Source organism: Empidonax traillii, unplaced genomic scaffold (genome assembly GCF_003031625.1).
Source record: "Empidonax traillii isolate 1590-97213 ecotype Southwest subspecies unplaced genomic scaffold, ASM303162v1 scaffold76:size1281806, whole genome shotgun sequence".
Taxonomy (NCBI): Eukaryota; Metazoa; Chordata; class Aves; order Passeriformes; family Tyrannidae; genus Empidonax; species Empidonax traillii.
The window spans coordinates 184798-212078 of NW_020955269.1; the positions used below are offsets into that span (position 1 = coordinate 184798).

The following is a 27281-nucleotide window of genomic DNA, read 5'->3' on the forward strand; positions in this document are numbered from 1 at the left end:
AGAAGGAGATGGGTAAAAGCTATTCCCATGGAACATGAAGCAGTGACGGGCCAGAAGCTGCCTATGTGGATAATGATCATCTCTGATATTTCTTTATCATTCCTGGAGAGCACAGCTATCAATCCGTGCCTAATCTAGACAATACATTTCTAACGTAAAGTCCCCATATAGCAGGAAAATGACAACTGCAAAAGCTGATTTATCCAAGCTGCTCTGCTGGTTCCTATTCCATGGCAGAACAGCTCATATGCTGACAGACAGACAGCTTAAGGCTGAGCTCTTACTTGATCTCATTATTTGCCAGCCGATGCAAGTTAGCAACCAAAGTAGTAAATTGTCGTGTAGTGAACAAAACTTTTGTAACAGCCAGCAGAAATAGTTTCGAGCTAAAGTAAATAAACTTTAAATCTTCTGTATTTTTGAAAAGTAGCATAGATGTTGACCTGTAATACTATAGCTTCTCTTGTAATAATTTAAATAAAAGCTGCTCTATCAGAGAAATATTTGGGAGAACAGCACTTTATACTAGTTTCCATGTACACTTAAATTGAAAGTTATTAGTGATTGATTAGACCCAATTACATGTAGGTCAAAATGTTAAATACAGATGTAGCCATTTGCCTGGAAAGTGCTTAGAAGGACATTTCTTATTGTTTTTTGTGCTAGAAACAAACAGGGTCTGACTCCATTCCCTTCTAGACAAAGCAAAGCAGAACTAGATTTTTGTGGGGAGGCATCAGCAGTAATACTATAGCCTGTCAAAGTCTGGGGGATGATTTCACAGAGGCAGTGCTGTCTGACTCCATCCATAAGATGTCAGTTCTATCTGCAACCTGTAATGTGACAGAAGCAGAAAAGTAGAAGAGATCTCTATTTGAATAATATGGGGGGTTGCCTATATTTTTAAGCTTTCCCAACATGATACAATTTTCCATAGAAATGTTTGGATTTAGACTGAGCCTGTTCTGCAGGATTGAATTAACAACAGCAAATACAAAAACATGAAACCAAATTAGTGTTAATCCTGGAAAACAAAACAAAAAGAATATTTACCATTTTATTTTCCCTTGTACATTTCATTGACTTTGAAAGTCAATCCTTTCTCCTGGCTTCATTTTGACACTTCATTAACTGGTGGGTCATCACCTTTAGCTCTACCAAGTAGTGGTTATTTTTCATGCCAATGCAGATAGAGGATTCAGACCTGATTTGTTTTGCAGGTAATAAACGGTAATTATCTGCATCTTTTTTTTTTTTTTCTTTTTTTATGGGATTCGCTGTCTCTATATTGGAGGAACTAAATCTTTGTAACTCTGATGACAGCAGATTAGAATGTAGCCAGTCCTTCTCTGGTGTACTTACTGGGGCAAACACTTAGAGGTCATGCATTCAATTTTGTGTAATTACTGTCAGTTTAATGATGAAGATGAAAGAAGATAGTGTATACTTAATCAATCAGATAAGCATATGAAGCTTTTGCATTACAGATTTAATGGCACAATAGACACAGAACTGGAAATTGGACAGTGGGAAAACCCTGTCCCTTCTGTGACTGCTCTCCCTCACTCTGAATGGTCAGGACAGACATTAAATACTTTTTTCCCCTCCATCCTTTTTCTAGAGATACTATAATGAAAACCAGGGAAATAGGAGGCCGAGTGCAACTTCAGGAAATGTAGTTAAATTTCATATTTTTCCCTGTAGATGACAACTGTGGAAGGTGCCAGTGTAGACCAAAGTCTGAAATTCATAGACTCATAGGATGGTTTGGGTTGGAAGGGACCTTAAAGGTCACCCAGTCCTGACCCCCTTTTCATGGACACGGACACCTTTCACTAGACCAGGCTGCTCAAAGCCCCATCCAACCTTCAACTCTTCCAAATTACCTATAGAACAGACACAGCATTGACTCAATGGCACAAGCTTTGTTTTCTCTGACTGTAACAATATCACAAGCTAAAATAAAATCTGTCATAATTAATATATTTTAAATTCACAACTTTTATTCTATTTATCTTCATAACACTGGTGATCACTGGGGTGTCTACAGCGTGTAAAATCCTACATTTCCTTATAGTTGCAAGGACCACACACTTAAGACTGCCTCTTTCTGGGCTGAGAGACTCAGGAAAGGCATCACATCCAAACCCATTCAGGCTGCCTGTCCCTTCCATGCAACACTTCCCAGTGGGTTTTTCCTGGCCATACTTTACATGCATTATCATGCTCTGTGGGAAACTCAGCAAGCACAGCATCTCACCAGAGTAAAAGCAGTTAGTTAGGGCTTCTTGTAATACAGTAGTTCAACAGTTGAAAGGATTGTCTCTACATTTTGCATATCAACATATTCCATGGAGTGGGAAACATGAGCATGAGCCTAGAGTACTCCAGAGGAATGCTAACACAAAGCTGGGATAACACTACCTCCTGCTTCTGGGAAGATTATTTCCCCAATCCCAAAAAATGATAGGGCAACCAAGTTATATGAAAGGAGACAGTAGGAAGCAATAATGCAGAAAACTTTCTTTTGATGTGTATTAAGAGAAAATAGTGATGATTATTGAGATATATGACACAGTTATTCGATTGCAACTAGGATTATGATCTAAGATATACAACTTCAAATCAGGATTAGACTCATAAACTCACAAGAAATTTAAGTTTTAATATACATCCTCCTCTTCATGATTTCCTATTGACTAATGTGCACAATATCCCTTCTTTGTGTTGACTATCATAAATTCCACTTCCTAATTCCTCTTGCTGCACAGGAGGGTAGATTCTTACCTCAGAGCTGATGATCTTACACCACCAGGTTACAACATACCAAGGCAGGCTGTGTATTCAGCTCTAAGGTCACAGCACTGCAGCAATCTGAGTCCAGGTCTCTTGAATCTCAGGATGTGTCTGCTTGATGACTTATTTATCTATCAGAAAGCAGCACTGGCAAAGAGCAGTGAGTTCAAATCTAACTGGATCCTGAAGATTTTCTAGTTTGTACAGATTAGACCACTAAAAGGGTGATGGCAGTTCTCCACTACATTTGAATATATGAAGTGGAAATATAAAGTTCTGTCATTCATTTTACAAGCTCATGAAATTTCCAGGGAATACATTTCTAATTACCTCTCATATCCAATTTGCCAAGATAAGTAATAATTCCTACTCTTCTATTAAATGCAGATGTAAGGAGCATGTCAAACAGCTCAAGAGTACAGTGCTCCCCAGACGTTACACCTGTTCCTCATATATCACTTTCCTCTGTTTCATCACTTGTGTTTACCAGAAGGTTATGAATAGCTCAGATCTGCCACCAGGGAAGGTCATCACTGAAAGATCCTTATTACTATGATTTAGTTACATTTTATTAATGGTCCACAGGCTCTACTCAGGCTGTAGCTTGGCTAAACTTTATAGAAACATATGGTGAACATTCTGTGCAGAGAAACCAATAGCTGACTGGAAAATGCTGTACTGGAGTAATCACAAAAACTGTTTGACATATTAGTTCCACTATATCTACCTATCCTTACTTCTAGACATTTGTCCACAAAACAAACTTTAGGTTTTACTTCTGTTGACATTTAGGCTAAAATCATGTTTTTTAAAAAATGAAAACTAGGATGATAGAAGAAAAGTTTGGTGAGCAAGTGATGTCAAGAGATAGACTGCTTTAGACCTTTTACATCCCTCAGGAAGATGCTCCTACCGTAGTTTTTTATGAAATTACACAAAACTCTGTTGACACATTTATTTATACATAAACAATGAATCTCTTGTCCTATTACTAGAAACAGGTACACTGTAGTTTTTTCTAAACCTCAAACAATTGTAAGATGCGCCTCAGTAAAATATCTTAGTGTGTCATTTGTATTTCTGAATGCAATTCTTCACCCCAATGGCTCTGTTTACCAGGGCAGCACAACTGGTTAAATATCTCCTGTCTGCAACATCTGTTAAGAACTGGAGGGGTTTCAGACTGTGAACTGTAAAGCTCTGATAACAAGACAGTAAACCTGGCCCAGTGACCCAAAACAAAGGAAGCTATGGATGTAAAAGGGTAATGCTGAGAGAAAGAAGGAAAGTTCTGAATTAACCTGGGATGATTATGTGTTCTGACAGAATGAAGTAACTCCTACTCGCTATACTAAAGCTACATGGCAGCAGAATGGAACAAAAACAGATGTAGCCTTTGCATGCAGTAGATAATAGAGTCTCTTCTCTCATACATGAGTAAATAGAACTGCTGGAATAAATTCTGTCAACAGCCACTAAAAATATGAGTAATTAGACATATATTATAACATCCTAGATTTAATAAAATTCCTATGAAAAGTCCATAAAGCTATAGCATAAAATCACAGAGGAGCATGTATGCTTTCCATAAAATGTTTTGTTATGTTTATCTACAGGATATATTATCCCTATTACAGCAGCTCCTGGTGCAGGTTTGCACCATCGACATATCATTTCCATTAAAAGCTGTGGAACAGCTGCATGAAGAAGGGTTTTGTTTGATTTAATCTCCCAGTGTCTCTGTTGGCTCTTCCAGTTCACATGCCTTGTAGTTAGAGGGACCAACAGAAGCCATGACCCTCATATTACTGGGTTCTGCTGAAGAGGGACCTCTTCCTTCTCCCAGAGGGATGATTACTTTTCTACCTCAGATCTCTCACTTTCACTGGAGTCTCCTGGTACCCTTAAAGAATTTTAAGCTACCTATGTAGCAGTAGCAGCAACACCATACTGTGTAAACAGCACCCAGCTGTGCTCCCCAGCTCATGCACTCCCCTGGCCTCTGACCAACCTCACCACGGTGAAATGGAGTGCAAACAAAAACCTCTGCAAGCAACATAAACACATCTCTAGCAACTGAGCACACAACCCTTGCTGTTCTGACAGCAGGAATTCCTGTGCCACTGCTATGCAGAGAACAGCCTTGCCTGAAAGCAAGGTTTAGACATGATGTGGTTTAATGTCTGCACGTTGATAGCCTTTACTATACATTTAAAAGTGTATTACAGTCCTAGCTTGTCTGTCTATTGCTTGGCTAAACACTCTCAGCAAGGAAAAGGTCGGTAGGATCTAAAGAAAGAAGTGTTTTCACTGGTCACTTAGGGAGTTCAAGAGCTTTGAGACAGGTCTGGTCAAGACATATTGGCAGCAGTTTTCAGTGAAGATGAGTGAAGTACCCTAAGGACAGTCAGTCAATAGTCCTGTGTCCTCAAGGAAACTTTTACTATTCACACCATTTTGTGATGACACCCAGTAAGGCTGGTAGAACACCGTGCTTAGTGAGAGCTTCCACTCAGGCTAAGTCTCAGGTCAGGACACTATGGCCCAATTCTCAGCCTCAGTTAGCAGCAAATGCTAAAGGCACTCAGGTAAGGCTTGTACAAGGAAACCTAAAGCCATGGTAGTGAAATACCAGACTCCTCCAGATATGCCTCTCTCTTTGTAAAGCCAAACACAGCCACTATGTTTGTATACAACCTATGTGAACACACACACTTTCATTTCTTAGACTTGGCTTCCTGGCTAATGGCTCCCTGCTGGCTTTGAGGATTAAACTTCACTGAAAGGTCTGTGGAAACCCTCAGGAATTAACAGTTTTGTGTTATCCAGTGTTTGAGGACAGACAAAAAGAGCAGTGATACATTTCAAAGGTAACCTTCATTTGGGGAATAAGGAAAGCCTGATGCAGTTACTGTTTTCAAACAAAAGTGTGTGAGCCTGTGGAAAAAAATAAAAACAAAAACAGCCAAAGGAAACTAATCTTTTCAGGTGTGTACTGTCCTCCCAGACTGACAATATTCTGTTCCCCCTTTCAGTTTTTTTGTTAGTTTTGTTAGTGTTGCTAGCCCCAGATAAACATGGTAGTAATAATTGTGCCTCTTCATGGGGAGAAAAAAAACCCAAACAACAACTCTACACCTTGTAAGATTCTTCCTGTTCTATTCTGGAATTCATTGAAATTAATTTTAAACAACGACAACTTTTCTAGGTTGTAATTTGAGCCAAGTTTCTTTAAGGACCAGTCTCTTGTGCTTACTAGAGCTGCATAGTTTGGTTTACACATTTGAAAAGAGGAAAGTGATGCTTGACTTGATGTAACTGTCCTTTGTCGATATTCCAAGATAACGATGGTTGAAATTCTGGTCGTCACTGGATCTCAGAGAAATGATGTCTGAGAATGTCATGTTATTGACTGAAAATGTGGAGTGTAGCTTCACATTTTGAAAAACACACCAAGTGAAAGCAAAGACAGTAATTCCCCAAATGCCAGTGCAATAAATAATATTAGAGGAAACATTTGAAGATATTTGAATCTATCCTCTGAAAATTCTTCTTATGAGTTTCACTTCAAGACATAGAAAAGGCCTTTTTCTGGAATTATTTTTACAAATACTTCTACATAAATGTTCTCCATATATAATAACTTTCTCTTCTCACATCCCTTGAGTCAAATCATTTGCTATCACTCTGCTCCATAACCTTTTCTCTTACCACGGAATTCCTGAAGCTTGCTGGCTCTCTATAATGGAAATGGTAACCAGGTTTGTGCCTGAAAGGGATCCCAAAAAAGCTGTCATGCAGGGGAAAATTTGTCACTTGTCCCATTATCAGTGTAATTACACTGATGTGTTAATATGGGAAGAAAAACTGTGTTTACTTGTTTGAGGAGTTTCTTTGGTTCAGTAACTGTCCTTACCCACTATTATTGCATTCCACCAATATCAAATGGAAGAGCTGAGCCTTATTTTTCAATCCAAGTGCACTGTAGCAAGGTAAAGTGTTAAGTTAGGCATACATAAATGTTTCTTATGTGAATCTAGGGAAGGATGTTTGACTGACAGGCAGACAGGGTAAAGTCTATTTATATAAAAACAGGCAGTGTTGATGGAGGTTTCCTCCTCTTCTACAATTTCTTTCTCAGTGCCTTGCCAGCAAATCTTCTGTTTAATTTGCATGGCCTACAACGGCAGACAAAAAGTAGTTCAGCCTCAAGTCCATTCAGCCTTTTAGATCTCTTTCAAAACTGCAAATAAGCTTGCAGATGTCTCTGCAAACCATTGAGATTCTCAGATTCTTCACTGAATATTTTCCCCTGAGGCAGCCATGGTATGTTGGACTGTTATGATTTGATCCCCTATCAGACAGTCAGATAGAGACTCTGTGTGCCAGTTAGGAGAAGGTAAGGATCAAGCCAAACATCATCTGTCCAGAATTCAGCATTCTCTTCCTGTACCTTTATCCTTGAATAAAGGAAGTCACTTGCAAATGCCTCAGCCTAAGGAATGACATTATTGTACAAATGATTTTGTTCTCAGCGTTTGGACAATGATCTCAGCATGTGGTGGGATTCCTTTTGGGAGCCTTCCAGCTCAGGTTAATTCTATGATTCAATGATGGTTCTCCAGTTGACAGGACAAATGCAGCACATAAGCCAGTGGATCCATACAGTGAAGGAGAACTACTCCACTGCGGTGACGGATTTTGGGATTCCAAAGCCTTACAAGACCAGTTCAGAAGCCAGTTAAGAATAGAGGGACGAACACTAAGAATCTTACTTTAAATTTTATCCTCTCAATTTCCTAAGCAAAGAAAGCATAATAAGAAATGAGTTATGTGTTAAAAATGCATGTCCTTATGTGGAAAAGTTGTAAGAATAATATTACTGCCCAGTAAACCAGGAAATTATGAATCTAAATGACGTGGATTAAATCTCTGTATTCTGCTAAAATTAAAATATCTCTCAATATTATTATAACAAATATAGCTGAAACACTGCAAAACTTAGAAAGCTGGTTTCTTCCATTTTACAATTCTTAGAGGTCCTTTCTGCCATTAGCCTTAATGTCTGTTGTGATTATGTGGTGTTTCTGTATGTTGTACAAAATGTCTGGCTTGAAGCACAAATATTGCAGTATGTCAAATAAAACAAATTTAATACTGATCAGCTGCACTAATTGGAATGACAGTGACATTCTGCAGTACACTTAAGAGTGGAAATACCTTACAGACAAGATACCCAACATTTGACTGAGATGCCCTATTCAGGCTAATGGCATTGTTTAGAAATGCAGCCCCTAAAATCACAAGCACAGAATTCAAAATGTATTAACACAGTTACAGTATTTTGAAATGTCTTAAACCTTTAACTCAAGAAATTCGGCTTACAGAAGGACATCAACAAAGTAGTTTTCCCCTAATTCTGTGAAAGAAGGATCTCCTTTTAATTTAACAATGTTAAGTCAAAAAAAAAAAACCCAACTCCACACTAGTGACTTAAAAATTAATATGGTTCCTTTGATCCTATGTTGAAATTTACTTCTATTGTAAAATGACAGTTTAAAAAAAATGATGATTTTTTTCCCCTATGTTTTTCTTTTTTTCTTATTTTGAGAACAAGCAAGAAATTCTTCATGTGAGCCAGTAAAGAAAACTGCTAATCATCTACCTGCATGAGGAGTCCCTGCCAGTTTACACACACCTATAACCATCTCATCAAGGGAGATGAGGTTGAGAATAGGTATAAAAACATTGTTTAGTGTGTGTGGTACGGTCAGTCTTCTGGTAAGACTAAATGTGTGGTTGAACTTTGACAGTGTAGACACTTGTTCCATAAGAAAAACCCAGTCATTACTAGCAAGGAGAATTGCATAAGAAAGAAATTATTAATTCAAAAGAAATAGCAGTTGATAATAACTATTAACTGGATGAAAAGCTGCTTTGGGATGGAGGTCACTCCCTTTTCCAGGTAGTATCTATCTCAGGAAAAGAATTTATTGGGACTCACAAATACTAGAAAACAGAACTCATTCTGGATAAAAGAGTATTTTCAAAAGTCAGAAATCTGGGATCAAAATACTAGAATTCTCAGTCAACTCTAGACAGCAACCACAGGCCACATTTCCAAAGAAATCTCTAGAACAGACTTTTTAACAGTGGCACAACAACAGGCCTAAATGAATAACTGCAACACCTTTGGCTTTCAAGAGGGATCTTGTGTGCTGAATTTTCCCCAAGGTAATTCCCTAAGCATCTAAAACTGAGAACAAAAATCAACACACCTAAAAACGAGGATGTTTAAAATTCAGATCTCAATCTTTCTGCACTTTTCCCAGCAATTAAATAGGATAAACGTTTAATTAAGAAATTTTTAAAAAAAGCACACTCTGCAGAGAAGGACATGAAAAACTTGCAATGATAAAGAAGCTCTGAGTACTTATGTCGTGTTAGTTCACTGATGATTAAATTGGTTTAAATATTAGCTATAGTTAGAGCTGTGCAAAATAGACTTTGTTTTTCAGAAATTACACAGAACTTTTCAATTTCATAGAATTCTGCACTGCTTCAGTTATGGGCTTCATTTGCAGTGCCGATTAAGTAGATTTTTGCATCAAAAATGCAAATATATACACATTTTTGATGCAAAACACTCTTTGCTTGAACACTGTTACGTCTGCTGTGATACTGGCCTGTTTGCGCTCAACAAATTTTTCTGTTCCTGGAACTTCACAGTACATTATGGGCTCAAAACAGACCCACTTGGGGATAAAGAAAACATCCTTAAAGTTATGCAAAACATTCATAACAAAATGCAAATAGTGTTTACAGTTTTCAGCATCTCAGTATAGCAACTCATATTCTAAATTGCAACCAGCTACAAGCTATATGGAAAACTTTTTAATCAGTCTCTGTGCTGGATATTTGTATCACTATCTTGTACAACAAATGCTGCAAAAAGGCCGAGCCCAGCTTTAGGTATAAAAGCACTAGTTTTGGATAAAGATGGTGGGTTAAGATACATTAACACCGACACATAAAAAATGAGCTTCATTTTTACTGAGACGATTTTCTGAGAAGGACATTTAGCCAAGACAGGGGGCTGTTTCCTCTGGGGGAGTGAAAACGGATAGTCAATGGATTGGATTTTAATTCCACCCATGTTAAAATGCACCAAAAATGAACTGGGGCCAAAATAATTATTCACATCACACACTGCTGGGCAGTTATAGATTGATGTATTTACATTTTACCAGGACAAGCAATGCCTTCTGAGAAATACAAACCTCTGCTTCTTTTACCCTTGCATCGTTGATGGATGCAATACTTGTCATTGCTCACTGACAGAGCAAACACACATCCTCTCATCCCTCCATACATATTTACCTTGCTGTCTTCCTTGCACTAAGTAAAAAGTCCTCCACATTTAGGAGTCAATATTCTGTTTCCTAGCATGCTGCATCAATAAACTAATGACAGTTCTGTCAGTCTTTCTTGTGGTCAATGCTGCCTCCTCCAGAGATGTCCATAAAACAGACTGTTTCTCCCCACTGTACCGAACTCAAACTCTCTGGTTCACAAAATGATTCTAGAGAGTAAGAAAGAGAAAACAGTTATACTGCAAAAAACTGTCAGCTTGCAGAGAAAGAAACACAGGAAGTTATGTGGATGAGAACTACACCATAGTAAGAAGCTTGTTCAGTCTTACCTCAGGGAACAGCTATTTTTCAGAGCAGAGATAAGTGAAGTATGTTTTCAAAGTAAATCCTGGCAAGCAGGGCTCCATTGGAGTGAAGTCTTCCTGCATGAATGAAGATGGCTGCTGCCACAAAAATTGCGAGGACCTCATCTCACTGCTGAATTTTGTTTCTTTAGAAAATTCTCCCACACATTCTGTTGGGCACTCCTTGCTTTTCAAGGCAGCAAATGCAGAGTGCAGATGTTCACTGATAACTTCAATTTTCTGCTCTTCAAAGGGCAGCCACCACAATGACAACTGAAATTATGTGGACACAATCTAATTGAAAGGACACTAGACAAAACACAGAATGAAAGTAAAATTTGCTTCCCAGGTGAAAAGAATCTGAAATTAAACTGGAACCTTTTGGTTTAAATCAGCTGATCTTTCACATCTGCTCCTTTCTAGACTCAGGCACCTGCAAAAGATCCTCCATGAAAGAAATCTGATTAAAATCAAAATGAAAGGAAATTATGACTGTGTCGGTACTGGATTGTAACAAAATTACAGGCTATGTGTTCATTAGGAGCCATCACTATATTTATGTAAGGAAAATATCTTCATGATCAAAGACCTATGTTTTGTATAATTTGCTTCCTTTATTATACAATGCACTAGAGTAAAAATACAGTTTTTCTGACAGAGCAGAATTTAAATTAAAAGCTTTCCCTGCTTATCTACATCAGTTCCTACCTACCTGGATCAAGGACATGCACCTCTCCTCACGTGCAATAGTGTTCATCAATCTGGCTCAGACTGGAAACCAATAGTAGGGAAACTACTGAGCAACAACAAAAACCTGGTTAGGTGAACAATGCTGGCAGTTCGTAACATCTAAGATTAAACCTGGCATGACTTTTATACCATGTATTTTAGTAAAATGCATAAATGATTTTATTCAAAGCCCAAAATTTTTTAACAGTCCAACCAGACCAAGACCTCAGAGATAGCATTCAACAGACACATTTTTATTCCTCTCCAAGTTCTCTTTATTTTACATTGCTTGTTTTAAAATTTTCTTCTCGCTAAGCTATTCTTGACACTCAGATTGGAGTCTGTGTGGTTCATAGATAAGTAGCTGGAAGTCTGAGTCACTTGTTGGACCACACAAGGGAACAGATCAAGAGACCTTTTATCTGCTATGTCAGTTCTTTGCCAAATGTAGGAATCATGAACATTCAGATTTTACAGGGCAAAACACATTGTGAGCTCAAGGCAAACACAGTAACTAAATGAATGGCAAGAAAACACTGCCCTGATAGAGTTCACTGAAACCCATAAAAATGAAGTTTATCCTTTTTAAATTGTTCCTTTGTGTAAAAGGGATTATGCTGCCTATGATTTAGTGCTTCTTCAAATGGCTGCTGCTATAAAAGTAAGATTACTGAAATGAAATGATTTAGGAAGAAAATACAAGGGCAAAAAGCCCCCAAAATCACCTGAAATAGTTTTTGTTGAATTATTTAGCATAGTTATATTCTTGTCCCCTTTTGTAACTTTTGTCTACTCCAGTTTATGATTGTCATACTCCAGAAAAATTCCAGTTGAAAAAAGCACTAAGCCACCTCACTTCAGCACATACATGAGTCCTATGGTACAGAAGCATTGCCGTGGCAAAGCCATTTCTTCTATTTCCACGTTTCAGAAAGTTAGATATCTAATTCCATCTTAGAGTTAAGAAACCTCCTTTAAACTAACTTTAGCTTTATATATGATAAAGTCAAAGATTGCATTGGTTGTTTGCTTATGGCAGTTCTTAAGTGATCTCTTAAGAAAGCACTCCTCTTTACAGAGATGGGGACTGAATTTTGTTAGTGAAGTGCTGTGGCACTAATGCCTAAAGATGACCACCAAATCTCAGCAGGCAAGGAAAGAATGGTTACTATTTGAAAAATGCAATTTAGACATTTGGAACCCAGTTCTGAGTGAGTGAATTAATCCCCACCCTTTTCCTTCCCCCACTGGCACCTCTCCCAGGCTGTGCAGCAGCATTAACCTTATGGACAAACATGCTGGTGCTTCCTCCTGCAAACTGAAGGATGAGAGCTGAGCAACACCTTGTGTTAGATGATAAAACTAACCATATGCTCTGAGCTTGCTCCTTTTCTTCCTTAATATAGCAGACTTTGCCTCTCTGTGCTACCAATTCCCATGTTTTCTCTTTGAGGCATTTATGTATTTTCATTACTTTGTGAAACACCAGCTTTCATAAATCACTTTATGGCACTGTTTTATTTGTATTTTGTTCTTCCTCATTATTTCTTTCTGTCCTTTCTGGCATTATGTGCTATACCAAATGTTGCTTTCCCGTGTAAATCATCAAGTTCCTTGCGATATTTTTACCAGCATGACTGAGAGCTCAGACTGACAGCTGATTATCACCGTTTCGCTTCCTCCTATTGTTGATCCTTTGCTATTAAAAAGTTTGATGCTTGTCTCCTACTCACCTCAACTAGAGAGAGTTCTTTTCTACCAGTGTATTCTTTAAATATCCAATGGGGTAGGAATGTTATAATAAAGTAATTATTAAGTTATGTTGTTGTGAATGACTGCAGATTACTCGTTGTTATGTGACTGTACTGTGCAAACATAATGATTCAGATGGCACTTCCACTATGTTTAGTTGAATTCACAGGAACTACATACTTGGAAATCTTTTCTCCCGAACAGAATCCATGCTCAGTTTTGTGATAAAGAATTTATAAAATAATTTTAAACCTGATACCACAGTTAAGCTTACTTTTAAGTTTCAGATCATGAGTACTTAAGTGCAGGGAATTAGCTACTTTTAGGAACTAATAAGATGAAAAAAAATTATGTCATAAACCAACAAATATTCTAACAGCATGCAAAGGGTATTAAAGAAGCAAAGAAATTTTTAATATACCCATACAATTGATATTATCAATTTTTTAAAAGAAACATTTAATAATGCTTCAAGAACCAAAGCTTATATACAGTTAAACATTATTGTGGGCTCTCAAAGATGGTTTTGGGGAAATTTTTATATGAAAAGCCTTTGCTTTTGATGGAGAATTGATCTCATTAAAATTATAGGTATGGATAACTGTAATTCCATGTATAGATGAGGGTTGATTCTCAAGCCCACAGAAAGGCTGCCATTTATTTAATTCACCTGCAGAGTATCAGCCTGCAATCAGCAAAGCCAGGTTTAATGTGCATAATCTACACAGCAACATCCAGAAGACTGACTATAGTACACATAAACATGATGACAATATGACAGGTAACTGCTTTAATAATACTAAACTGAAGAGCATTTTGAATGTCTGGCTTGGCACATTAACGAGACCTAAAGATCAAATATGAACTAATTAAGGCTCTCTATAAATTATACAAGTCACATTTTGCATCTTATCACTATTTAATAAAAATTAATATGCTTTTGTGTTTACTAGCTCTTGAAATAGGGTTTTGTTTCTTCTTACACCTTATTTTAGCTTCTGGTACCAGTAGGTCGTAAGAGGCTATAAATTACCCTTGTTACCTTAATAATCACAGGATTGCTGAATAAGCTCCATTCCATCATAACATAATCACATTCCAGCATCTGCACCAGGCTTCAAGACTCCCGATTGCTTATGAGGAACAGTGGTCTGAGTCAATCAATACAGAAAGCATTAACGTGGTGCAACATATTGTGTGTGTGACAGACACTTGCATATCATTACAGCAGCAGTAACTCAACGATAAACTTACCAATCTAAAGGGGATCATTTACAAATTTTTATGTCAAATAACACACGAAGGTCACAACAACAAGATGTGTTTGCTGTATTTCATCAGAGTCTGTTACTATTTACAGTATTTTTTTTCTTGCCATTGCAATTGACTTCTCAGAATTCTACAGGTGTTACTGCTGAGGGAAATGGCTTTGCAGACTAAGCACAGGAATCTGCTCATGTCTTACCCAGGAGAGGGAAGACAAAATTAATTTGGACCAATTTATCTAGTCAACGCAAGGAACAATTAAAAGATTAAAACTACAGCTTATTGGAAGACATTTCAATTACTTTCAGGTAAAAATCTTGGCTATGATTAAATTAGATCTTTCTTGGCTTAACTGAATTTTGAGATATTTCTGGAAGCACGATTTCCACTTGGCCATTCTATGTTACCACAGCTTTCAAAATCCCACAACCTTCATTAAGGTAGAACAGATCAATCTCAGAATCTATTCTGCACAGTGCCAACTGCACGTAGGCAAATTTGCCTCTCTCGTTTTCTGTTTGGTTTTAGTACTCATTACATGTACTGCAAAGGACTTTTTGCAGATTTGTCACTACTTTATGCCTCTGTAAGTAATCTCATTTCTCTTCCTGCCAGGAAATTCAGTCATTGAATTCTCATTAGTTTTTTGGTTTGTGTTTGGGGTTTTTTTGTGGGTTTTACTTTATTTTTTTTTAATTTAGTCTGTTTTTAATCTGCAAATAACTGATGTTCTCCAAGTTGGCCTATGCCATACCACTTAAGTGAAAGAACTTCACTGAGCAGGTATGGAATCAAGCTCTGGGGCAGTTAAAATGCCATTTCTTTAAATGTAGAACTTTATTAATAGTTTACATTATATATATCTTTTGCTAGCTTTAGTTTTTATCTCTTCACAGTAGAAATTTTTCCTTTTTACTTCTCTAGAAGATAAATAATGTTTGAGAACCTGTGATCACTAACTATTTTTTCTACAAATGGAATAGTCTTCTGAACCACTTCAGGGCACCTGCATCACTGAAGTGCTAAAACAGGAGCAACCTGAGATGAATCTCCAATGCCACTGAACTGCTGGGTCTGGTTATTACTCAAGTCATCCTTGTACTCTCAAAGACTGTTAAAACACACATATTTCTGAATGTAGCAGGAGTAACTTCTCCAGGTCAGAGGCCTGGGCAAGGGGGTTGGTGTAATGGCAGTGGAGAATTAAAATTAGTTTACACCAGGCCCTATTTATTTTTACTTCAGAACTTGTGCACTTTTAAAAGCATATAGGCACTCACAGAGCTTTTCAGTCATCTGTGCCTTGCAGATAATCTGCCTCTGGAGACTGAGAGATCAATTACTGCACTGGAATAAAGTTGGGCACATTGTCCTCATAAAAGCTGTCCTGCAGACCCGGCTCCTGTGTGAGCTCACCTACAGCAACATTCCCAGGCTGACAGAACCTGCTCAGCAAGAGCCAGGTAAAATCCAAGAGCTGTGTGATTTTGTTAGCATGGGGCCTGAGATAATATCCTTTGCCTCTCAGGTGGGTTTCTGAGATTGGCCTCATTACTACAGTAACACAAATAAACAACTTTCAGCCCCTCGTGAATTTAACTGGACTAAAATAGTGTTTGCTCACAGACTAAAGGCAAAAAAACCCCAATCCCTTAGTTGGATTTTTCTTAATCTTAGCTTCATATCTAACGAACAAGATTAATTAAGGTCATTAAGTATGCATCAAATTATTCTGAGAACTGAATGTTTTAATAATTTTACTTCAGCCCAGTAATACTGCAAAAGTGCAGAAAGGCTGATTTTGAGATGATGACTGGAGGAATTAAGAGAGGGGAGAAGTGCAGCTCAAATTTACAGAAAGTATCCAAATGTAAGTGGCAGAGCACCACAACCTGCCATCAATCTGAAGTTCACATACAGGATTTCTTAAGCATGTGTGGAAGCAACAGAAACAATTTCCACTGAGAGAGGTATTAAGTAGCTGCTACTTTTTTTCAGGACTAATTCTGCTTGCAAATCACCCAAACGCAAAAGTCTTTCAGAGGATGATGGGAATCCCTGGCTCCCACACAGGAAAGTAAAGAATATTTACCTAAAAATAAGGAACAAGAAGATGGTATATGTAGGACACCATTACCGCATTTTTCTTAATCAGGACAATCAGAGCATTTACATTTAGAGCTGGCACCTAAAATTTTTCATTTTTTTTCATGTTAATCACACAAGAAAATAAACCTTTACTGCTTCATCATATATCAAATAGTGCATTTTAACTGTAACTCAGTTAATTAAAAATATAATAGTGCCTTTGACCATCCCTTGGCACATCTTTTCCACATACAAAAAGTTACTTGAGAAAAGTTGTATCAACATGGCTCATCATATTCATTAGAATTATATTTAAATAGAATTTTAAGTAAAATTCAATGGTATGTTTCTATCCTGTTTTGCAGTTCGGTCTGTTATGGTAACTTATTTAAGGTGCAATACATAGTTTTGAAGGTAAAGGTCTATCAAGTTTCTATTCTGTTAATTCACCATTTTGTGACTGACTGAATCAAATAATTTGGAAAACACCCATATTAAGCTGGCTGACTTACTGTGTGTCTGTCTTAAAAGGTCTATACAGGAATCTAGTCACTTAAAATAAATATGGACCCATGGAATTTGTTTAGTGATTCCCTTTTATTGTAATTTTTGTGAAAATAAAATGGTATCACCATGACTTAATGTTGGGGGCTTTAATTATATACTTTTTTTTTTGATTATTTGATTTTGAAAGTCCTCTTTCATTGGAAAAGGCACCTTTGTCCCCAAATTCAAGTCAAATATACTTGACACCTCAGAGAAAAAAAAAAAAAAAGAAATCCATAAAATGTCAATAAGCTAAAATGGAATGTAATTCCAGTGTGACAATTTTATATAACAAAACCAGGCTTTGAGGTGATGGTACTCAGTAGGTAATAATAATGATAAACAAGTAAAACATTGGTGCACCTAGAAAAATCATGTTATGTATATCTTTATTACAGTTTTCAGAATACATGGATTAACAATGGCCAGGCTGTGATTTCATCAAATTCCTATTTTAAACATTACATACAAACACAGAGCTGTTTAAAAAATAGAAATGCATGAGTTTTGTCACCTTTTTTTTAATCTTTTTTTTTGTTTGTTTGTTTTTGGCATCAGGAGTCATGTGACTTCCAAAAGGGAAATCAAATGGTGCATGATAGCAGACTGCCTGAGCTGTAATAGGTTATTGTTCACATTCTGTGGCATATGTATCACCTCAAACAGTGCTAAAAGAAGCACTACAAGAACAAATCTTTCTCCTTTACCATTCTCCTAATGACATCAGTGGGTGCCGAGCGACAGCTTGCAGGACTGCAGAATTCACAGGCTTACACAACTCCCTTCCTTGAGCACAAAAAGCAGCAATATGTGATCTGAAACAGAGACACCTGAAGCTAAGGGATTTGGCTTTATCTGCTTTGATTTTTTTTTATTATTTTTTATTATTTACATTTTGTGTGCATGCGTGGGCATGTGTGGAGACACTGCAGAAGAGCTGTTGAGGTTTTCTAACAATACTTATTTAAAAATGAGTAACTTGCAAATACGGTATGGCACATCAGAGGTGGGCTTTAAGTTGCTGTATCACTTAGCACTTGTTATGCCTGACCTCACAGCAATTTGAAGGCAAACAGTAAAGTAGAACTCAGCCAAGCCTTTGTTTAATGGAAAAGAAGCAATTTACATACATAGGTAAGTTTGCTCCCACATAACTATTACCAGCTTTAAATATTTACTAGCTATGTCATTCTCAGTATAGGAAGTACTAAATTCACCCATCAAAGCAGGATTTGCCTGAGGGATGGAAAAGCTGAAAGTTGTGAAGTTTCTTGAACAAGAGCTATAGGAGGATTTCCAGCCAAACCTAAAACTCAGCCAGATTCTCAGAGTTTTGCAAACTGTTTGTGTGTTGTGGGATGAATTTAAAGTAGGTTACTAATGAATTGTGGCTTGGATAGAAACCATGAAAATATTAAGTTTTTTACAGCATTTGTCTGAGGTAGTACATATACCACACACAAAAATGCAAAAATATACAGATATTCGTGACTATTTGCATATCACACAAGGGAACTATGGGAATGTTTCCATTTGTATCTGAATTTTCAAGAAGAACAGATAATTTTAGATAATATTTTTCATATTGACCATGGTCAGCTAAAACCAGAACAAATGATGTAACAGTATTTCTGGGAATACTTCCTGGAGCTCTTTCTCAGTGCCCTCTGAGGCACCAATTTTGTTTTGGCTTTAGCATCAGCTCATAATATCATTAACACTCAAACCAAACATCACTTGTGTGCTGGGAAAGGCTATTTGTTGAATCACAAACAAACATACATGACAAACCGTGTTGCACTTTTTTTTTCTCAGTAAACTGCATAAAACTTGAGCAAAAAAAGTCTATAGTGTCTTTACATTTCTGATCTGTACAGCCAGTAGTTAAGCAACAGAGATGTATATTTGTATATGATTTAAACATTTCATTCCCATGACATTTGCAAATTTAGTTCAATTCATTGCAAAGGTAAAATTATCTTCCTCTTAAATAAACTAAGAAATGTAAACAGTGTAACATCATTAAAAAAAACCTCTCTTCAGTACTTGTAACTGGTAAAATGTGAATGCAAACAGATGTGCTGATATATTGTTAACGTAATGTCTCAGAGGACATATAGTGAAACATAATTAGCAAGAAATTTATGTATGAACCCTCCAGCGATTTTCTTTCTGGGATTACTTTGAATACAAATATAATTTAACTGATATATTTCATTTTTTTTAAAATTAGAAAATAAGGCAAGTGCATTTCTGAAAAAGGTGCTACTCTTCTACACTTCTAGATAAACATGTGACACCTCTGAAAATTAGATCAATAATAAAAACATTAAAAATATCTGCAATTTAATATAGACTGAAAAACTATCAAAAGACAAAGTGACCAGCATCAATTTCAGAAAATATTTTAGACTTCATAAATACGAGCACCCTATATTTACATAAATTATCTTCTAAACTAGTTTTCCTTTGAAAGACACTTTTGCCCTAACAGATATGTCCATTAAATTATATAAATGTTTCAAATATGAAAAAAATAGTAGTAAAATAGAAGCATCAGATGATGTTATTTTGGATTTGCCTTTTTTTTTTTTTATAAGATTTGGTTCTTGAAAATCTGTAGCCAGCTTTCACAGAGCTTTAAAATAAAAAAAAACAACCCATGGATATGAAAAACTTGTGCTCTAATAATTACTGCTACCGTATAAAGATTCTGTTCAGAGCTTTTGAGTTTTCATGTATAAAGATTATACCACTACTTGTAAATCCCAGCAAAATGTTACTTTCAAAATTTGAATTCTAATACACTATTGATTTACGTAGACATTATGAATCTAATCCTTTAAACTGGCTTTGTACATTAAGCACATTTATTTGTGCTTAAATTTAATAGTTCCGTTTAAAAAAAAAAGTTATGCTTCAGTACAAGGCTGATGCTGACCTTGCCCAAAACAGGATATAATTCTTTGTATCTCTTGCTGATAAGACAGGGAGACAGAATCCTGTTGCATGCTTTTTTTTTTTTTTCCTGAAGTACCATGAAACCCTTTAGTTTGTCAATAAAAACCCTGAACAGTTCAGGGAGAAAATTAGTTGACAGCACACATTTCATTAGGCTTCAGTTGTATTCCTATGTTTAGAGTTATGGGCAAACCCCCCGTGTTCTTTGAAGACAAGTTTTGGGGAAAAAAAAATTAAAAAAAAAATCAACACTAGGCTGAAAAGGAACTGTATATTTTCTTACACTAATTGGATTTGTAGTTTGAAACTGTGAGAATTTATCCCAAACTAGTCAGATAGTCTTCAGGGTATCTCACAAGAGAAGCAAAAAGAACCTACTGTACAAAGACGCTTGGCTCAAGCAGTAGTGCAAAGGTACTGCCCCAGGAGCAAATATTCCTCTAGAGCTACCAGTTTGTGCACAGAAAACCATGTGACACCTCACCTTCCAGACACTCTATATAACATTAAAAAAAAGTTCCCCATAACACCAGGCAATAAAAGTATTCATAATAATTTCATCAATCAGTGAAAAGCACTAATAATTTGAGAACAAGTGCCATCTACAACATCCTGATTTTTAAAAAATATCATAGCTGAGAAGCATGTGAAGCAGTTCCACTGCAACTCCCACTTCAAGTCCTCCATCACATCAGATAAGCAATGAACTTTCAGTAGAAAGGATGGTGAAGGTTGACCTGAACACCAAACAGTCTGTACATTCAGCTGGAGTCTGGGGAGCAAAGGGAACTCTGGTTTCCCAGTGAGTGGCAGAACATACAGTGTCAGCTACTGAACTGACTGCTCACCTGAGGTACTGCAGTGCAAGGGGCCTGTATACAAAGTAGAATGGGAGGAGCTTCCCAAAAAATCAAACTGCTGCAATCATTGATCACTGCTAGAGAGTGCTCCAGGTAGGAAATTTGTTCTTAGCTGCTAAACTCAGCACTGAAATCCACCAGTAGAGATCCCGCTACATATTTTACCTGAGAAGCAGAGGAAAAACTCAGAGGCAGTTTTGAATAACTTCGTAATGTAGCTTGTCTCTAAAAACCTACACAAAGGTATTTTTAGCATAATTAAAATAGGACAATCATATTTTCCCCCAAATATCTTTATAAAGAATATGTAAGTGCATAATTAGAAAAATTCCTCCTTAGATACAGTTAAAAACATATCCTGCCTTTGACATCATTTAATTTTGGTAAAATCCTATGCTCTGTTTTCTTTTTTTTTTTTTTTTTTTTTTTTTTTTTAGCAGTGATAAGTAACTATACATCATCATATCACCAAAAGTGTAGATATGTGGTATATCCTACTTGCAGCTAAAACAGCTGAATCCACCAGGCTTTACACTGAGATAAGGTTTTCAGCAACCTGACTGGGGCTATGTGTTGCTTTTTTTATGGTTACAAAAAAGATTCTGATAATGTAGACCAGCTCATCTCTGAATTTATTAACATACAATTTTATTATTTTTCCTTTCATGTTCAAATCAGAACTGCAAATGGAATCCACAGCTGTACTCTTTCAACAGAACTGTATTTTCTTACCCATATAAAACAAAACCTAGAAATCCCCAACTCCTTTCATGTGAGTTGCCAGCTTAAAAAAAAGGGTTTAAAAAAAAAAAAAGAAAGAACATAAGAAAATAAGATATGTATCCTACTGTTTAACACTGTTTACAGATCTTGGTAGTTGGGGTAATAAGATACAGTATGTGGATTATTTAGCAACAGCTTTAAAATTACATATTTTTACACCATCTCATTTAATCAATACCAGTATTCCTTTACGATCATTGCCAATTCATATCATAAACTCTTTCCAAAGTATATCCATTTAATTGTAAATAAAACAATTCATTAATTCTTTGGCATCAGAAGAATCATACAGCTGCAATTGCTCCATTGTGGCGAGAACGAGACCTTTCCAAAGTTACTCGTTTGTTATCTGTAACACAAAGAGAGGAAAAACAAATCACCATAAGATTTGAAACACGGATAATGCAATGTCAAGAGGTTTTCAAACAGCCCTGAAAATCATTTCGAATGATATGTAAATAAGTAACTAGGAGACTGGATCAGAGAAGTTTCACAGTGCAGCTGCCAGTCAGAGTTCAAGAGTTCTGCAATCAGCAATAAATTACTTTCTTGATCAGAGAAGCTGGGTGATAAAAGCATTAGGAGAATCCTGAAACACAATCCCCTTGGAAACAGCAGACAATAACTAAAATTGCTGCGTAAAAATCTGTAAAATTTTATAAACAATTTATGCACAGAAACTCTGGAAAAATACACTTTAAGTTTCCTGAGAAAGCAGTGACCAGTGGGGTGGCGAGAAGCCCACTAGATGCTACAAGTACAAAAGCTGAAACACCATTCACTATAATTTGGTACAGAGTTAAAAATAGAACAGTTAAATCAGCCACTTCCTAAGCATTTCCTGATTGCTCAATGAGAACAACTTTTAGTATAAAATATTACACAGTAATTATTGCAATGAATTATAAATATGTCTCTATCACAGGAAAACAATCACCAAGTACCAACCACATTCCTAAATGCCTTTAAAATAAAATTTTAAAGCAATGAATATACACATGCACAGACACAAAAAGGGGCAGAAGATTAACCCCCACTTAGTTTTCTGGAGGTTTGGATCTTTCTTTTTTAAAATGTGGTCCTTCCATGCAAATTTTTTTATTTTTGGAGGGAGGGACTGTTTCTTTTGACATTGACTTTTCTATTCTCTCATGTCACATTCACATTGCTGCTCTGCATCAGTACAGCACCTACGTTGCTACAGCATTAGGATGTCCCAATATACGGCTGGAATTTCCACACAGGACTGGAGTATAAAACAAACACTTCAGAAGCAAAAAGTCTGACACCCACACTGCAGGCAAGCAGGTTTTCTCAGCTTTTCTCCAAAGGAGCTGATTTATCTCTCTGCTTGCCCAGACTAGAACAGCCTGTGCCACTGGTGCTGCTGGAAGAGGCTGAGCTTGGGCCAAGCTGAGGGTTCAGCACAAAGCGCGAAATCAGAGTGTGTGAGATGGATACACTCTTTGAAAAGGATATGGACTGAATTACTGTGTGCCAGAGAACAAGGGAAAGGCTGGAGCAAAGAGCAATCTGAGATCTCAGCAGTGAGTGTAAATACCTGCAGGGAGAGTGCCAAGAGGCCAGAGCCAGGCTCTTCCCAGTGGTGCCCAGCCAGAGGACCAAAGGCAATGAGCATAAACTGAAACGCAGAGGTTACTCTGAACTAGGGGAAACATTTGCTTATTGAGAAGGTGACTGGGCAGTGGAATAGACTGCCCTAGAAGGCTGTGGAGTCTCTACCCTTAGATTTTCGATCCTTGTCTAGACATGGTCCTGGACAATTGGCTTTAACCCTGCTTGAGCAGTGGGTGGCCAAGATGACCTCCAAAGGTCCTTTCTAACCTCAAGCATTCCATGATTGTGTTCTAACCTAACAAAGGCAGAGATGGTCCAAGTACATTAATAAGGATCTGGAGAAGAAAAAGAAAGTCATCTCTGTGATCTGTTTCTGGACAAAAAAACAGAGGCTGCCTGTGGAGACTGAATGGGCTCTGCAAAATCAGCCTTCCCTTTCCCTGTTCAATGAAAGTGTCTCCAATGCTGTAGGGAATTAACGGCTCCTTTAGCAAGATTATTAGTTCTTTTTATAGTTCTGCCTTGCCTCCTTTTCCTAATGAATCTATCCATGCATAAAGTATTCAAATTACCCTAAGTCAATCTGTTTTGCATGGGAATAAATCTCTACACTGGTTGCAGTGTCACTAGGCACTGGAAATTAAAGCACAAAAATGCTAAAATCCAAGAAGAAAAGTTATCAACTCAAATGTGCTGCTGCTCCTTCAAGACAGTGACCCATAAAGAGTCTAGTGATACTTGCTTTCAGTGGGGAGAAGAGCCTTCACCACTAGACTATTTCTTGAGATAATTTCAAGACTGTCAACTGAACAGGTTAAAAACAGATTAGGAGATTCTAAAAACTGTTGATTTGTTTTATTGGGTTTTTTAAGATTTTGTCTTTTCAGGTTTTTTTTTTTCATCATGGTAGAGACAAACATTTTCTGCAAATGACAGTTCAAGTTCTCCTGTAACTGCAAACCTTCCACTAGACCAGGTTGCTCCAAGCGCTGTCAAACCTGGCCTTCAACACTTTCAGGGATGGGGTATCCATAGCTTCTCTGGGCAAGCTGTTCCAGTGCCTCACCACCTTCACAACAAAGAATTTGTTCCTAATATATAATAGAAACCTGCTCTCTTCCAATTTAAATCCATTCCTGTATAAAGCATAAGAAATCACAACCAGTAAAAACCACAGTAGTAGGGGAGAGGGAAATACTTTAGCTAAAACTATACCCTGAAAAATATATTTTTCCTTTCCTTAATGCTCCATCCTTCTGTTATTAAAAGAGAAGTCTCAATAGCTGCAATAGATTTATTAACTCAGTAGCTTGTTATCAACATACAGCTCAGTTATATTAGGAGAAAAATAAATGCTACTTTGCAGAACTGCAATACTAAGATTAAGTGACTTTTTCATTTCGTTTTCTCCTTATCCACTCTTCCAGGTAGTAACTTTATGCTCTCCTAATTATAAACCTTATTTTTTATGAGCAATCAATGCTAGTAATAATATAGATGTTGTGCAGTCGAATGGATTGGTCATGACACTGAGATATCTGATAATGGAAAAAGACAGAGTCTATAAAACCATACCTCAAAGGTACTTGATTGGAATTTGCATTATCTTGTAACAAAAAAAGTTCCCTCTTTGACAGCCCTTATATTTAAATTATAATAAATTATAAACTGGTATCTTAGGCTTGGCACCTTAGTTGAGTAAATCTGCTTTTTTTTTCCTCCTGAATAACCTCTTGAAGGTGAAAGAACTGACCTTTCCACAGCTGACAATAATAATAACTTTTTAATACTCAGAGAAAGAAGGCACTGGTTTGAGTTACCCTGAAAATGATCATATGAAGAAGTTAGAAATTTTAGCAATGAATAAAATATTTAAAATTTCATCTTTTTGGAATAGTTTTGACTGTGTAACTGATGCAGAAATGCATTCTATAAGGGTATTTGCATGGCCTGTGCCTTTGGGAATCAATGAAAGCCTTTACATCAAACATTTATTTCTTCATTCATGTAAAATTTTGTTCACTAGGAAGTCCTACAGAAACACATCTTGTTTTCATGAGCAACCAAAGGAAAAATACTCATGCAGTCCCAAGCACTTCAGCAAGTACCACAAACACAACACGGAAAACAGTTAGAAAAGCAAGATAATTTCCTATAGGTACCGAATTATTACACAAAAAAATGAGTAACCTGGTCATTTAAGTATGTTGCAAAAGGATAACCTGTCACAGCAGATGACAGTTCCAAGGAGCAAACACTGCCATCGGTGATAATGACACTGGCATTTATTCTTTACAAAGAGGTAAAAATTTGAGTGTCCCTTTACAAGAGACACTTTTTTCTGATTGAGACAACTAAATCTTTTCTGTAAAGTGCAGTTGATTAAAATTGTGACAGGGTAAACTCAAATCACTTCAGCCTGGGCAGCCTCTTGTTTTCTCCTTGAGCCATCTAAGCACAGGGAAAACTGAAGCCAACTTACGATACCATTTGATGTAACAGCCTATTATCAACTGCTTTAAGGAACAACCCATGACAAGAATTAACTTTATTATTTTCCTTTATGGACTGCATGCACCTTCATCAGCTTTAGTTTAACAACAATGAAAGGTTCCATTTGGGAAATGGAATTTATAGAACATAAGGCAGAAGCAGAACTGATACAGTGTAAAACAGCAGGGAAGTCCATCCATCTCAGCACCTCTTTAGCAGCCACAGCTGAGCACTGTTCCCTGAATTGCCTGGCCTGTCCCTCTGACATTATTGGAGACATCAACTGAGAAATAAGCCAGGCAAGGAAATTAGGAGCTTCAGAACTGTTGTTGCTGTCCAGAGCAAAATCCTTTTGAGAAAAACCGCCTTGAGAGAAAATGGCTCTCCTAACCTCAATTCTGTTGAGATTCAACCCATCTCTGTGAGATTTGATTTCAAATTGTTCTTTCAAAATGTATGGCCTATATATATAAAAAAATATAGCAATAAGGTAAAAATCATTTATGGGAGAAATACAGCCAAAATAACACCTCAGAAAGGACTATGAAATAGCACTTTTCAAAAGATCTTCATTACAAAGAGATGAAACAAGCAAATAAAACAGTTTTCTAACTGGGTTCAGAGAAAATGTACTGTTAATATGCTTTCTTTAATCTTTTAGTATTTAAAACACTCTTATTTCAATGTCAACAGGCACCCTACACATGCCTGGCAGATTCTGAACTAGACCCTTTATAAGCATCACATTGGGTCACCTTACATTCATTTTGATTTTATATTTTTGTAACCAAAAATGAGAACAGATCAAGTGTTCTCAGCTTTTTTCCAAACAGAATCTCGAATTCATGACAATCAACTTAAATGACAGCTAAAAAGGTTATTTTAGCATCAATTTCAAAGAAAACATTGAGTTTTCAAGCAAATCGTGTAGCTGTGAGGTCAAATTCTATACATCCTTTTTTTATTTTGGTTTAGGTTCAATTCAAGACTTTCATATGAAAGATGAGTGATGACCTGAGCTTATAAATGTTATGATGGAAAAAAAGAAACCCTTAGGCCAAAAAATAGCAGCTTTTTGGTGTGTGTTTTTTGTGTGTTTGTGTTTTTTTAAGCAAGCCCCAAAATCAAGATAGTGCAGCTGAAACATGCTAATCATAAAGCTATCATGTGTTGATCTTATAATAATAATATAAAAAATACGTTCCTGACCTGGTTAGTGGGATGTTTAATTTACCAATATATTGATCTGTAAGGTGTTGAAGAGTAAGAAAAGGTTTTAGAAGAAACAAGGAGGAAGAAAAAGCTTTAAGGACAACTTAGTAACACTCAGGAGGATCCCTTTAAAGGCTGGATGGGTCCTCCTCAGAAAAAAGCAGAAACATATATCTCCTGAGTTATTTCCAGAAGCCTGGAGTGCTGTGTTCTGTTCAAAAATATTTGCTTCAAAGCTGTTTGTCACTTAGGTAACACACAGTACCATTATTTTAAGAAGGCTTCCATCCTATTCTTTGTGAACAGTTTCTCTTTGAAAGGATACGTGGCTGTGTGGATTCTCTTTAACTTGCCAAATAAATTTGTTAATATCCAGAAGCACTGCAGTACAGAGCCAGGTCTAAAATATGGAGAGTTAAAGAAGTTAAGCCCTGACACAAAGGAGTTTTACTCAGATTAAAAGGGAACAAAGACATGTCTAATCTTTCTGCTGCCACTCA

At 36.8% G+C, this 27281-nt stretch overlaps 1 protein-coding gene across 4 annotated transcripts in view; it reads right to left on the reverse strand.

Annotated features, from left to right (window-relative positions):
* Positions 1–17266: 17266 nt before the first annotated feature.
* The window catches only part of DIAPH2 (diaphanous related formin 2), a 194053-nt gene continuing 184038 nt past the window's right edge, over positions 17267–27281 (reverse strand). For all 4 annotated transcript variants that reach the window (XM_027880856.1, XM_027880855.1, XM_027880854.1 and 1 more), the window contains one exon: positions 17267–21847. In XM_027880856.1, coding sequence (XP_027736657.1) covers positions 21783–21847 — 65 coding nt within the window. In that variant the 3' untranslated portion in view covers positions 17267–21782. The remainder of the gene's footprint in view (positions 21848–27281) is intronic.